Consider the following 16031-nt stretch of genomic DNA (forward strand, 5'->3'; position numbering starts at 1 on the left):
ATCAATATCTAATTTTAAGATGGTAAACTTACAGTCCACTTGTGATCAAGGAACTACTGATTTTACTGGTACACCAATAGGTGCTTTTAAGCCTACAAGTAAGTACACAAAAAAAAAGTCAAGGAGACCAAAATTTGTGAATATTAAGTTTAGAGAACCCATCAAAACTAGCTCTGGTATATACTTCCTGCCACTAAATTGTGCCTAAGTTTTCAAACAAGTAGTGAAGACTGGTCCAAGTATTCCAGTGATACATCTTAATTTGAAGCAGAATTCTCTGCAGTAACAAGCAATCCATTTCCACTTTCATCTTCCAGCCTTACCCATCAAGCATGATGGCAACCTTTGTGAAACAAAACTGGCTTAACAGGAAGTATAATTATTATTCCCTAATCACCTCATTGTTATTACTCCCTCTGTCTTATGACACTGAAGGCTGGAATAATAGAATGAATTTGGCATGTAAATTAATACTAAATACTTTCTGTTTTTCCTTATGTGACGGACTCATCTACAAAAGGCATTACCAGTACCAGTGTTATGATGAGAAAGGCAGCTAAGCTTTTGGTTGGCTTTGGCCCAAATGGCTGGACCAAGTTCTATAACAGTGAACCTGAATAGATGGATCTGGGTTCTACACATTCAATAACAGCTGTTGTAAAACTGAAACCATGCTCTTATTTTCTCTAACGAAAAGGTGAGACTTTTCCTAGAGGATGCACTAGGACTGATTACTCTTAATAATAATAAAAGTCCAATTAAAAAAAAATCATTTCCACCATTACCAACAACTATCTCTATAAACACATCCACAAGTTAACCTCTCTCCCTACGGGTAAGCTTTCTGTGAACTGAGTCTGAATCTAACTCTTCAGACAGGGATTATGGTAAGAACTGGACATTACTACTCAACCAGCGAGCTACAAGCAAATCTAGGGAAAGACACATGACATATGCTGATGTGACAGAACATCAATCAGATGCTGAAATAAAACCCTAAACTAGCTCTCTGCCTATGCAAAATTCCAGCTCAAGAAGTTTATATGTAGAAGCAGACAGCAGTGTTCAAATATGTCTTAGGTGAGCGATTACAATAGGTCAAATGTAGGAAAAAAGAGGGAATACAAATCTCAAGAAAAGTGACATTAAGATGGTTTCCAAATGCAGCTTCAATAGATTAGGCAGAAGTAATCAATTGAAAAAAATGATTTATTCAGCTACTCAGACTCTCCGGCAAAAAGGTCAGGAATGAAGAAAAACTCTAAATAATCTGAAGAAATAAACTGCGGCCTTTGATGGGCATTTTTAGGAATTTCTAAGGTAACCTTTTATCAAAATTTAATGACTCTTATTTAAGAAAACCAGAGCCCTTAAATAAATGCTATCAATGCAATAACATTTGGCCGTATGAGCCAGACCAAATGTCCTAAAATTTTAGTATATTAACTTCTGCTTTAAATGTTCCACTCTTTTTAAATTAAAAAAACATTCCCAAAAGCAAATTTGTCTAGAACTTCATGTCAGAAGTGTGCAGATATGAATCTCAGACTGTGCTGTAACAATGAAAGGCTAACACTGATGTGCAAAGTGAAAACGAAAAAGATAGCAGCTTCTGCAACACGCAATAAAAAGAGGAAAAACAAGTTAAGTCCGGCACGTCTCCACTTCATGGCTTCCACGTTTGAAGAGTGAAGCCTGTTATCCTGATGGGCCATAAGGCTGGAATCCACTGCACACTCAGTGTGCAGAATCTAGGTATAGGTTCAGCGGTGCTCTCAGTAGCAGCCAGGTGGGATGGTTCTGAGGCTGGGTGACCTGTGCTTTCAGAGAAGCAGGAGAGGGTCCTCAAGGTGTGCTGCAGTCTCTCAGAAAGAGTTCATCAAAGCAGCAAACAACGGAAGAAACTGGTCTTCTTTGATCGGTTTTCTGTTATTTTCACTGGTCCACCTGCCCCTGATGAATTGCTGTCGTTCTGAAAAACAGAAGATGAAGTTACCAAGGAGATAAAAGTTTCACGGTTTGAGCCCAATTATCTAAAAAATAAAAATATCTAACCATGCTCATAAATTTGTACTCAGTAGTCTAATTAGGAAGGGAACTAGCTAAGCTCTTATGTTTTTTATTTCTTTGGAAACGGTGGGTTAAAATAGGAAAAATATTTTAAGGTGAGCACCTAATAATATATTAACAACATTTTAGTTAGGAAGTTCCTATTTCCAGTCCAAAGAAATTATAACCACAAGAGTGTAAAGTATCAAGGGTAATGATGGAAATGATATTAAGATACTGGTACAGGCAATCCTGTTAGAGGCAAGAAGAGCTGGTAACATAAGGTATACAATTACATGCAAGATTCAGGGTAAACCAAACTTTTCAGGTTGTCCTAATGAGTCATCACTGAGATTGTTTCAAACTGAAGCAAACTTCAGCAACTTCAAAATCATAGTTATATACAGACACAGACAGAGAGTAAAACATTTCATTTGCGCCATTATTACTTTAATTATCTGAACAAAATTCGATCAAAGACCACTTATGGAGCCAGAGGAAAGAACTGAAACAGCTGCAGTTCAGAAATAAAAAAATCGGACAAAACAGAAATGAATCAAAGTTTAACTGGGTGAAAAGGTAAGACAGGGAAAAAATGATTTAATGTGAATATATGCCTTCTCTTTAATTAAACAACATAAATAAGAAAACAAATTTAAACACAGCATAAGGAAAATAAAATTATATATTATATACAAACCATTTTCCTGTTGAGTTTTGTCATTATATCTCGTGCAAGTGTAAAAAATGCCTAAAAGGTAAACCGAAAGATTTCATTATTATATGTTTATCTTTTAAATTAGAAATGTAGATTTCTTTATTTCATTATAAAATAAAAATATATTACTTTAGCGTTTTTAATTGAGAAAAAGAACATAATTGCAATCAGTAGACACATGACTACTTATTTTCCAATTTTATCATAAAGGTTTTCCAATATAATCAAACTGTCATTCATCAAATATTTTCTGCACATAACATCTGGCACTGGGGCTTCCCTGGTGGTCCAGTGGTTAAGATCCACCCTGCAATGCAGGGGACACAGGTTCGCTCCCTGGATGGCGAACTAAGGTCCCACATGCCACGGAGCAACGAAGCCTGAGCGCTGCAACTGCTGAAGCCTGCATGCTTTAGAGCCCATGAGCCACAACTAGAGAGAATCTGTGCACTGCAACAAAAGACCTGCACGACGCAATGAAGATCCCATTGCAACTTAGACTCACTGCAGCCCAATAAGTAATATATTAAAAAAAGAAAACAGCCCACAAACATCTGGCACAAGTGCCTAATACGACACTTGTTGAGTTGCGAGGCAGAGGGTCTACAGCACTTGTGTGTTCCCAAAGTTGGGGCATAGTTCCTGGTAGAGGAGATGATGAATATCTGCTTAAAAACTGAAAGAATAATTCTCCCTGGTGGCTCAGACAGTAAAGAATCTGCCTGCAATGCAGGAGATCGAGGTTTGATCCCTGAGTCAGAAAAATCCCCTGGAGAAGGAAATGGCAACCCACTCAAGTATTCTTGCCTGGAGAATTCCATGGACAGGCTACAGTGTATGGAGTCGCAGACTCAGACAGAACTGAGTGACTAACACTTTCATTTCGCTTTCACAGCTCTGAAATCTATTTTCATAAAAATTTCTACCCTTTATTCCCAACTTCCTCTCTTTCAAATGACTTTCACTCTTATCCCAGAAAACACAGAACCTCTCGTGTCTCAACCTCCCCAAATCCCAAGCGTTTCTACGCTCAACTCAATTCCCCACTATGGAAATAAGTTCCAGTGGTAGCAGAACAAAATCTCAGTGGCATTTTATGCCTAGTGTGTCTTGACCCAACTCTAAGCCAAATGGTTTTAAAACTTACCATCTTGACTTTGTTTCTACGGAGCCAGGATTCTTAAGGCTTCTTCAGTTGTCTCCACGCTAAACCCACTGCTATGTCAGTCTGTTCCCAACAATCCTCATGTCCCCAAACATGTCCAGCAGGGTTATTATTCCCAAACCAGTCAGAAAGAAGCAATACGATAGCTACTATTATCACTCTGTCAGTGTCTCACTGTCACACTGGTCACCTGTGAGTGAAAGTTTCTAAGTAATCCTACCCCAGTTTTTGAGGTTAAGTTAAAGCTCTGGGAAAACTGCTAATCTCCGTGGAACACCTGACTAGAATAAGCAGCCTGAGCAATCTCCAGGTCAATATTTCCATAGAGAGAGCGCAGTGTGCTCTCTCTTTTTTCTTTGGCCATGCCATGTGCCTTGTGGGATATCTTAGTTCCCTGACCAGGGACTGAACGTGGGCCCTCAGCAGTAAAAGTACAAAGTCCTAACAATTGGTCTGCGAGGGAATTCACAGTTCAGTATTCTCTTTGAAGTCACAGGTGAGATCAGGGCACAGGACTAGTGGAGACTGAAATCAGGGTACAGAAAACGTTCTGTGGCACAGTCCTACCACATCTCAGAGCAGGTTTCTCTCCTGTCTCCACCATTAAAGCCGACTGAAGAGGCTCCTCTCTTTTGCATGAAAGGAAATCCTTCTGTTGCAAGCAAAAGGAAGCATTTTTCTGCTCTTCTATTCTCCAGTTAATAAATCAGAAGAGGTTTCCTGTTTCCTAACACCCACTAGCCAACCTGAAAAAATGACCATTAGTTATTTAAAATAAAGAAAAAGTTCTGATCAGTGACCATGAGTCAAGTCATTAAAGTCTCAATTTGCAGTCATGATGTCACGGTGAACAGTGACTTAGCTTGATAAAGTCAATGTTTATGAAACCCTCAGTATTACCATTAAGTAAATGACATGTATTAACACATAATACATGTATTATTTTTACGATCAATTTAAAAAATGTTTTTAAAAAAGAAAATATCAAAATTCTGCCCTTCTAAAGAAAATCTATTTCTTAGAAGACTTTAGATAATTTGGTTTTGTTAACTCACTGAAAAAACTACTCTCTGATAAATAGTTTCTTTTACCTACTTAATGCCACTGTATTAAAAGGGATCATGCTTAATTGACTTCAAGCATGTACTCAAAGGGAATCTGATCAGTAAGCTAACAGTTGAATTGTCTCTTGAGAGTGCAGATATGAAAGGAATTACGACTCTGTGCTACAAGTTAGTATAGGATGACATGACCAATGATGAATGAGCAGAGACCACAGCAGCAGGATTTCCAGCTTCCCAAACAAAGGGCAAAACTGAACTGAACCTGAACTCCCATCTTCTGTCCAGTGACTCTCAATGAAGTGATCTAATATACGCCATGTGACAGACAGGTACTAGAAATCTAGCAACCAAGGTCCTCATAACAGTCAAAAGCACAAAAGTTTATGAAATGGAAGTGGAAGCATTCACTAAGTCAGGAAATATCAAGGCTGGAGGAGTTGAACACAGGCACCAAGACATGAATGCTACTACCTAACAAGTCACCAAACATTTCCTTCTTACCTCTTCTACATTCATACTGGATTTTGCACTCGTCTCCAAGAATTTAATCCCATAGTCAATTGCTAACTGAAAGACAAAAGAGGAACACTGAAATTCAGGGCAAGCTTCTTGAACATATAGAGCATTTATATTTTTTTAGGTTTTCCAAAGTCCCAAAGGGAGAGTACTTAGTTCAGAACTCCTGTGGTCCTCAAATTCTTTTGCTTTCTTCTATCATGTTTGTAATTTAGAGATCCAATTCCATCATCTAGTAACTAAAATGGCACTTCTACTCAAGACATAACTTGAGTATTTCTCTTTTTTTCTATTATACCTTTAGTTCTCCAATCACTAGAAAACATATTAGACACTCACCTGTATCATAAATTTGGGATACATTTGACTTCAAATTACAAATCTCCAACAATTACTATTGTAAGTTTTCAATATTTTCTTAATAAATTGGATATTTAAGATAATACATATTATTTTAATAAATAAAATAAATTTTCTTAAACTGCATAAAAGAACTAAAGCTTAAAATACTAAAACTTAAAATCTCATTGCTTGGGTTTCTATTCATTGTGGCAAATTGTGAATTCTTCTACATTCCCATCTATTTCCAAAGAATTCCCAGTTCATTTGCAACACCAAGATTAAGTGAATGTTTTCAGGGGAAAAATGTGTATAGTCAGATTGAAAAACAAAATGCATTTTCCCTGTACCCTTTAAAAAAAAAAAAAAAAAAGCTAAAGCAAAATTCTAAGACTTAAAAAATTGAAGCCTTTAAGTCAGTTTGGAAAATGTCATAAAAATGAATATATATGTATAATAGACTCTTGTTTTGTAGGACACAAGAGAAAAGGTTATAAATATAAATATCTACAGCTCAATGAGTTTACAAAGAGTTTATTCATAATGACCTAAACTAATATGTAGTAAAATATTCTTGGAAAAAAAAATAATGAATTGAAAAATGATTACTGTTGAAACTTTACCTATCCTCTGACTTTTTTTCAAAGAGAAGGAATTGGTTTAACTTCAGAACTGGGCATTTGCACATAGATATGGAACAAACAGCCTGAACTCTCAGCTGCGCGAATCTGAAAAAGGACCAAATTGTATCTCCCAGAAAAGAGCAAATTCTTGAGGAATGAGTCATGACTACATAGTGTATGCAGTTGGAGCTTGAATACTAATTCATACCATTCAAGTATGGATTACAACTGTCTGCTGGCTTTTTAATGGATTAAAATATACATACTTTAAAAACTTAAATCAATAAACAATAGTATGAAAATGAATGCTTAATATGAGTAGACTCCAATCTTCATTTATTCAGTTCAAATTTACCTTCTCTCCTCTTTCTTTTGATACTTGTCTTTTGTCATTCATATCACATTTGTTACCCAGGATCATTCTTTCAACATCTGAAGAGGCATGCTGCAGGGATAAAACAGTATATTAGGAAGCAACATGAGAAAAACACAGCTGTCCAATAGGCAAATCTTAACCTGTCAGAAGCAGATCCATAAATTTAATTGCAAAACAAATAATCTCTTACTCAACACAAAACCTGATTCAGAGGAAAATTTTTTAAATGAGAGGAGGGGAAAGTTACAGCATAACTTTTTCCCCAAAGGCCTTGCAGTCATTCTTAGGTCTTCTTCGGTACATGAACAAACAAAAATAAAACCTATAGTTATCCAACAATAAAACTCCTAAATGTTAGTCTGGGTCATAGAAAGGAGAGAATCTCAGTACCAAGAGAGCCAATGCAGAAGGTATTTTGGATTTTGAACTACTTAAACAATAAATTCACATGGTTTAATATAAATGTGTATGAAATTATTTCAGAATCTGAAATGTCAGAGACATTAAAAAAAGGTCTCAATACCAATCACAGTGGAATTAAATCAAAATTTAAATATCTAAGATGAACAGAATGTTAGAAGGGCAAAATGAGTTACCAGAATAAAGATGTATTTCTGCCAGTCAAACAGTATGAGGGAACAGACAGAACCCGAGAACCAGACAATCCATGGGGTCGCAAAGAGTCGGACACGACACAGAGACTGAAGGGCAACAACTCCTTTTTAAAGGCTCTAAGAGCACATGCAGGTTACCTCTTTCCGACCTGAGTCTTCTCATGTGTAGAATAGGGGTTTTTTAGATTACATTATTTTCAAGATTGGGGACAAGTTTAAACTTCTGTGAACCTGCCCCTCTGTCTGCACTCCCTAGGCCAACAGAGCAGTCAGACTGGCAGTACCAGAGATGTTACCCTCCCTGGCACTCCTCAGAGCGAAGTGTCTAACCTGCCCACACCCTACTTCCCGCAGCTCAGCTACGTGACAGGGAGACAGGAGCGAGCCCTCTGTAAGCACCCAGCGGGGTTCTTCTCCAGTGTCCCCTGTCTTTCCCATACCTACCTCTTCAATGTTTCTTATCCAATTTTTAATATTGTCAAAGGACTTTTCATTTGTGATGTCATAGACCAGCATAATTCCCTAAAGAGGAAAAAAAAGATCTTTATTTAGTGCTTTCTACATTTTAAAGCAAAGAATATCATATCAATGTACTCTTCTCTTCCAGGAACTCTGGGTTTGTCCTTTTTCTGTCTTTATAAAAGGAATTTATAATAAATGTTTAAAATACAGAGAAACAAAATAAATAAATAAAATCTTCCATTGTCTCACCATGTAAATAACATGTTAACAGTTTTTTCACTGTTAACCTTTAATGAATTAGTGATTATGGTAAAGGTGATAACACCCTTTCTACCTGACCTCATAGGATGAGAACTGGTACCAATTAAAGCTAGCAGGATATTTATGTTAAAATAGAGATAACACTGAAGGTAAGAGGGGATCACTTCTATTGTGCACTTATTTATTCTAAGCAGAAATTATCTTGCCTCTTATTCTTAAAATGGCCACATCATACGGTATGTGGGACCTTAATTCCTCAAACAGGGATTAAACCTGAGTCCCCTGCATTGGAAGCATGGAGTCTTAATCACTGGACCAGCAGGGAAGTCCTTTTGCTTCTTACACTTATTCTAAGATTGTAACCACACAACTTTAGATTTATTTCTTTTTATATGAACTGATCAAATGTTACTAATCTAAAAAAAGTAAATCACAGACACTCAAAATATAATGCATTTGTTACACAGTTTAATGAAGGCACGATCATCATATTTTGGAAGACCCCATGTCTGGTATTTTAAACAGTTAATCTTCTAAATGTTTCAGCTGACACTTGTATGCTACCCATTTCAAAATCTGTATCGCAAGACTGCACTCGTGTGTTAAGTGCTAGATCCACCTCCATCTATCCATTCCAACAAATATTTAGTGAGTACCTACTACGTGCCTGATAGTGGAACAAATGCTACCAGTAGTAAATAAGACAGGCAAGGTCCCTTCTTATGGATGGTTGGCAAAGAAAACAATGAACCACTAGTTATATAATTAATTATAATTTAGACAATTGCTATGAAGAAGGCTGAGGAGTTCTGAGTGAAAATGCTAATCTAATCTGGTTGAGGGGCTAGGGTGATTCACAGAGGGTTTCTCTGAGAAAATGACATTAAAGCCAAGGCCTGAGGACTGAGAAGATTTGAACTGGGCACAGGGATAGAGGCTGGGGTGAAGAGGGGTGAAGAGGGGAAGCCCTCAGTGTCTGGAATATCACAGAAATGGGATAAATTATCTTGCTCTCCAGAAAGGCCTATTAGATTGAGTAAAGACGGTCAGCGTGGCAAGAGTGCCCTGGTTTGAGGGACTTTACTGGTGGTCCAATGGCTAAGACGACGCGCTCCCAATGCAAGAGGCTGGGGTTCAATCCCTGGCCAGGGAACTAGATCCACATGTACCTACTGAAGATTCCAGAGACTGCCAGGAAGACTGAAGATCTCGTGTGCTGCAACTAAGATCCAGAACACTCAAATAAATGAATACACATTATAAAACGAAACAAAAAAAGAGTGCCTGGATCCAATGGGAGAAGGGCACAAGATAAAGCTGAAGACAAAGACAGGGGCCAGGGTGCCCTGGAGAACACTGATTGGACATCAGCTCCTACATGGCCCATTTGGTCACCAAAAACTCAACTAAGCGAAACAGAAAGATGTCTTTGTCCCCTCCAAATCTTCTCTTTCTCCCTCTACTCTCATTTTGAAGAAGTGCAATACAACCCTGTAGGGCTTCCCTTGTGGCTCAGCTGGTAAAGAATCCATCTGCAATGCGGGAGATCTGGATTCGATCCCTGGATTGAGATATCCCCTGGAAAAGGGAAAGGCTACCCACTCCAGTATTCTGATCTGGAAAGCTCCATGAACTGTATACTCCTGCTGCTGCTGCTAAGTTGCTTCAGTCGTGTCTGACTCTGTGTGACCCCACAGATGGCAGCCCACCAGGCTCCCCTGTCCCTGGGATTCTCCAGGCAAGAACACTGGAGTGGGTTGCCATTTCCTTCTCTAATGCATGAAAGTGAAAAGTGAAAGTGAAGTCGCTCAGTTGTGTCCAACTCTTAGTGACCCCATGGACTGCAGCCTACCAGGCTCCTACGTCCATGGGATTTTCCAGGCAAGAGTACTAGAGTGGGGTGCCATTGCCTTCTCCAAGTGTATAGTTCATGGGGTCGCAAAGAGTTGGACATGACTGAGCAACTTTTACTCACTCACTCAACTCTGCCAGCCTGCACAAGCAGACCCCTGGGAGTAATTTCCTCCACCACCAGTCAGTCACTAAGTCCGATGGACTCAACACTCTCAATATTTCCACAATCCGATTCCCCACATGCATGGCCTTATTCACATTTTCATCAATTAGCCTTTACCTGGGTGACTTAGGTCTCCCTGCTTTCGTTCTTAACCTCCTCTAATCCACTCTCCGTAAGGGCACCAGAGTTATCACCTCATTGTTTAAAATCCTTTAGCATCTCTCCATGTACTCTTAATTATATTAAAATTCCTTAAATAGTAGGCAAAATCTTTCAGGGTCTGGTTTCCAACTTTATAAATAAAAATAAAATTAAATATAAATAAACATAAATCATAGACAACAAATATGTACACATAGATGAAAGAATTCAGGAAACATAGCAAAATGTTAACAGAAGCTATGTCTCATGTGGGGTTTTAAGATGGTTTCTTGGGATTCTTAAAGCTTTTGAATTCAGCAGTGGCCACAAGACTGGAAAACATCAGTTTTCATTCCAATCCCAAAGAAGGGCAGTGCCAAAGAATGTTCAAACGACTGCACAATTGCACTCATTTCACATGCTAGTAAGATTATGCTCAAAATCTTTCAAGCTAGGCGTCTGAAGTGTATGAACCAAGAACTTTCAGATGCACAAGCTAGGTTTAGAAAAGGTGGAGGAACCAGAGATCAAATTGCCAACATTCGTTGGATCATAGAGAAACCAAGGGAATTCCAGAAAAAACATCTACTTCTGCTTCACTATGTTAAAGCCTTTGACTGTGTGATCACAATGAACCATAAAAAATTCTTAATGAGATGGGAGATCACCTTACCTGTCTCCTGAGAAATCTGTAAGTGGGTCAAGAAGCAACAGTTAGAGGCTTACATGGAACAACATACTGGTTCAAAATGGGAGAGGACTAAAACAAGGCTGTATATTGTCACCCTGTTTATTTAACTTATATACAGAATACATTACGTGAAATGCCGAGCTGGATGAATCACAAGACGGAATCAAGAAAAGGATCACCAACTCCAAATACACAGATGATACCACTCTAGTGGCAGAAAGTGAAGAGGAACTAAAGAGCCTCTTGATGAGGATGAAACAGCAAAGTAAAAGAGCTGGCTTAAAACTCAACATTCAAAAAACTAAGATCATGGCATCTGGTCCCATCACTTCATGGCAAACAGAAGGGGAAGAAGTGGAAGCTGTGACAGATGTTATTTTCTTGGGCTCCAAAATCACTGTGAACAGCGGCTGCAGCCATGAAATTAAAGCACTCTTTCTCCTTGGAAGGAAGGCTATGACAAACCTAGACAGTGTACTAAAAAGCAGAAACATCACTTTGCCAACAAAGACCTGTATAGTCAAAGTTATGGTTTTTCTAGGAGTCATGTATGGATGTACCATAAAGAAAGCCGAGAACCGAAGAACTGATGCTTTCAAACTGGTGTTGAAGAAGACTCTTCAGAGTCCCTTGGACTGCAAGGAGATCAAATTAGTCAATTCTAAAGGAAATCAACCCTGAGTATACATTGGAAGGACTGATGCTGAAGCTGAAGCTCCAACACGTTGGCCACCTGATGCTAAGAGCCAACTCAGTGGGAAACTCCCTGATGCTGATAAAGACTGAAGGCAAACAGAGAAGACAGAGGCAGAGGATGAAATGGTTAGACAGCATCACCAACTCAATGGACACGAATGTGAGCAAACTCCAGGAGACACTAGGGATTCCCTGGTGGCTCAGATGGTAAAACGTCTGCTTGCAATGTGGGAGACCTGGGTTCGATCCCTGGGCTGGGAAGATCCCCTGGAGAAGGAAATGGCAACCCACTCCAGTACTCTTGCCTAGAAAATTCCATGGATGGAGGAGCCTGGTGGGCTACATGGCTTCACTTTCCCTTTCCAGGAGATTCTGAAAGACAGAGAAGCCTGGCATGCTGGAGTCCATGCAGAGTGGGGCATGACTTAACGACTGAACAACAACATTACATGAAAGCTTTTCACAAGCAGAAAAATAAATATTCTTTAAATCTAAATGGCAAACAACATTTTTCTTTACCCTCCCTCCTCCTAGCCTCAAAAGGAAATGTTTAACTTTGACTACACTGTAAAGAAGATTTTACAATAAGCAAATTTAATTTAAAAAATTCAAAGTTTAGAACTATACACTTAAATGCTAAATTTTATCTTACATATATTTTACAACAATTTTTAAAAGCCTCAAAAAAATGCAACCTGAATAATTCCTGATTCAAACAGCTTAGCTGCCTACAATTAAAATTAATCAAAACACTTCAGAGCTCTACTACCTCTTGGGCTATACAGACAACCTGGATCTTCACTGCTTTCTGTCTGTCAAGTAGTACCTGGAGTAGTTGGCACAGGAAGTAAACACAGTGTAGTGGTTAAGAGCACAGATTCTGGAGTCAGAGACGCTCAGGCTGGGCTTCACCACATGCTACCTGGGAGATGCTGGAGAGATTACTTTGTCCCTCTCAGTTTGCATTTACTCATTTGGGAAATGAGGACAGAATATTTTTCCCACTGCCCTTTTTTAAAAAAAAAACAAACCAATATTTATTTATTTACTTTAAAAATATGTATTATTTACTTTTATTCATTTGGCTGCATCAGGTCTTAATTGTGGCATGCAGGACCTTTCGTCGTGACATGCACACTTCTCCAGTTGTGGTATCTGGGCTCTGGAACATACGCACAGGCACAATAATTACCACACATAGGTTCAGTTGCTCTGTGGTATGTGGGAGCTTAGCTCCCCAAGCAGGGATTGAACCCACGTTCCTTGCACTGTAAGGCAGATTCTTAACCACTGGACTACCAGGAAGTCCCCCAGATTGGATTTTTGAGGATCAACTGACATATTATTTGTAAAGTACTTTACCTAGAACCTGGAAGTTCATGGTTCACATACTGTTGAAGCCTGGCTTGGAGAATTTTGAGCACTGCTTTGCTAGCATGTGAAATGAGTATAATTGTGCGGTAGTTTGAACATTCTTTGGCATTGCCTTTTTTGGGGATTGAAATGAAAACTGACCTTTTCCAGTCCTGTGGCCACTGCTGAATTTTTCAAATTTGCTGGCATATTGAGTGCAGCCCTTTAATAGCATCGCCTTTTAGGATTTGAAATAGCTCAACTGGAATTCCATCACTTCCACTAGCTTTGCTCGTAGTGATGCTTCCTAAGGTCCACTTGACTTCACATTCCAGGATGTCTGATTCTAGGTGAGTGACCACACCATCGTGGTTATCTGGGTCATGAAGATCTTTTTTCTTTAGTTCTTCTGAGTATTCTTGCCACCTCTTCTTAATATCTTCTGCTTCTATTAGGTCTGTACCATTTCTATCCTTTATTGAGCCCATCTTTGCATGAAATGTTCCCTTGGTATTTCTGATTTTCTTGAGGAGATCTCTGGTCTTTCCCATCCTATTGTTCTCCTCTATTTCTTTGCACTGATCGCTTTCTTATCTCTTCTTGCTATTCTTCGGAACTCTGCATTCAAATGGATATATCTTTCCTTTTTTCCTTTGCTTTTAGCTTCTCTTCTTCTCTAAGCTATTTGTAAGGCCTCCTCAGAAAACCATTTTGACTTTTTGCATTTCTTTTCCTTGGAGATGGTCTTGATCACTGCCTCCTGTACAATGTCACGAACCTCTGTCCATAGTTCATCAGGCACTCTATCAGATCTAATCTCTTGAATCTATTTGTCACTTCTACTGTATAATCATAAGGGATTTGAACATCCATGAACTTCCAGATGTTCAAGCTGGATTTAGAAAAGGCAGAGGAATCAGAGTTCAAATTGCCAACATCCATTGCATCGTGGAAAAAGCAAAGGAGTTCCAGAAAAACATCTACTTCTACTCTATTGACTACACCAAAACCTCTAACTGTGTGGATCACAACAAACTGTGGAAAATTCTGAAAGAGATGGGAATAAGAGACCACCTGACCTGCCTCCTGAGAAATCTGTATGCAGGTCAAGAAGTAACAGTTAGAACTGGACATGGAATAACAAACAAGTTGGCTTAAAGCTCAACATTCAGAAAACTAAGATCATGGCATCTGGCCCCATCACTTCATGGCAAATAGATGGGGAAACAGTGGAAACAGTGACAGACTTCATTTTGGGGGCCTCCAAAATCACTGCAGATGGTGACTGCAGCCATGAAATTAAAAGATGCTTGCTCCTTGTAAGAAAAGCTATGACCAAACTAGACAGCATATTAAGAAGCAGAGACATTATTTTGTCTAGTCAAAGCTATGGTTTTTTCAGTAGTCATGTATGGGTGTGAGAGTTGGACTAAAAGAAAGCTGAGCACTGAAGAACTGATGCTTCTGAACTGTGGTGTTGGTGAAGACTCTTGAGAGTCCCTTGGACTGCAAGGAGATCCAAGCAGTCCATCCTAAAGGAAATCAGTCCTGAATATTCACTGGAAGGACCAATGCTAAAGCTAAAACTCCAATACTTTGGCCACCTGATGCAAAGAACTGACTCATTGGAGAAGACCCTGATGCTAGGAAAGGCTGAAGGTGGGAGAAGGTGATGACAGAGGATGAGACAGTTGGATGGCATCACTGACTCAATGGACATCAGTTTGAGTAAGCTCCAGGAGCTGGTGATGGACAGGGAAGTCTGGTGTGCTGCAGTCCATGGAGTCACAAAGAGTCAGACACGACTGAGCGGCTCAACTGAACTGAACTAACTTACCTAGAACCTAGGACACAGCTTGGACTCAATGATTGGCAGCTATTACTAATTTATATCTGGTTTCAGTAGCAAAAACCCTTTGACTACTTCCTCTGTTTTAGGCTAATTGATACTATGAATCAGTTGGAAATACAAATTCAGGTACACCAGTTAAAAATTTTATGTATTTAGTATACAGACCTTTAACAACAACAGCCAGACAGTACTGAGAAATGTTGAATATGGTCCCTCTTCTCCTCAGAGCCTGACTGTCCATCAGGGTTACTGCTATGCCTACACATGTTGCTGAATAGTATGAAACAGGTCAAAGGACTCTGTCATGGGGGCAGGACCAGTAGTGTGCTTGCCACTATGCTGTGCACCTGAGCCAACCCAACTAAACCTGCCAGAACCACCAGTTGTGGAAATGAGAACATGACGACCCCACATCCCACTGAAATGGATGATATGCAGGATCCAAGACTCAAGCAGAGCAGGGTTTCCTGAGGATGTGTCTAAGATTTTTTCTGGGTCTGAAAATTTTCACTGATTCACTCCTTCAGCAAGTATTTATTGAACATCTACTATGTGTAAGGCCCTGGCATCAATGCAAAGCAAAAGAGACAAAAAATCCCTACCATCAAAATGGAAAGGATGATATATTTTAGAATAGCAACGATATCTAATTACTTGCAATAATGTGAAAATGGCTAGGCAGTAGATAAATGAAAAAGACAGACCATCTTCAAATCTCAAAGAACATATTTCAATGACCTCTTGCCTTGTACCATAAGCTAGAGTTACACATCCAAGACAAACATTTGCTCCACGCTCTAAGTGTTCTTGCCCACTGTCTAGTGAAAACAAGCTTGTAAGTGGTGTCGATACATTATTCCCCCAAAATAAAAAACTGTGTTTAAAAGATGCCTCTAATCAAAATTACCTATGAACTATTCTAAATCATCCCTGTTAAGATGTTCTTATTTACCCTTAAAAATCCTTTCTAGGGGAAAATAAACAAGAAACAAACTTCTTCACACAAGGTAAGTCCGTTCCCTTGGATTCTAATCTAAGCAAAATAAAGAGTAGTTGACAACCGCCCTTCTTAAAATAATGACTTTTAAAACTTT

At 39.0% G+C, this 16031-nt stretch overlaps 1 protein-coding gene across 1 annotated transcript in view; it reads right to left on the reverse strand.

The window, feature by feature from the left end:
* Positions 1-1879: 1879 nt before the first annotated feature.
* Positions 1880-16031, reverse strand: part of RAB8B (RAB8B, member RAS oncogene family) — a 64343-nt gene continuing 50191 nt past the window's right edge. Inside the window, exons 4-8 of the mRNA XM_052646960.1 lie at positions 7909-7986; positions 6830-6919; positions 5498-5563; positions 2750-2800; positions 1880-1972 (exon numbers count right to left, since the gene is read on the reverse strand). Of these exons, the coding sequence (XP_052502920.1) occupies positions 1880-1972; positions 2750-2800; positions 5498-5563; positions 6830-6919; positions 7909-7986 (378 nt within the window). The remainder of the gene's footprint in view (positions 1973-2749; positions 2801-5497; positions 5564-6829; positions 6920-7908; positions 7987-16031) is intronic.

The sequence above is a fragment of the Budorcas taxicolor genome, chromosome 10 (genome assembly GCF_023091745.1).
Source record: "Budorcas taxicolor isolate Tak-1 chromosome 10, Takin1.1, whole genome shotgun sequence".
Classification (NCBI taxonomy): domain Eukaryota; kingdom Metazoa; phylum Chordata; class Mammalia; order Artiodactyla; family Bovidae; genus Budorcas; species Budorcas taxicolor.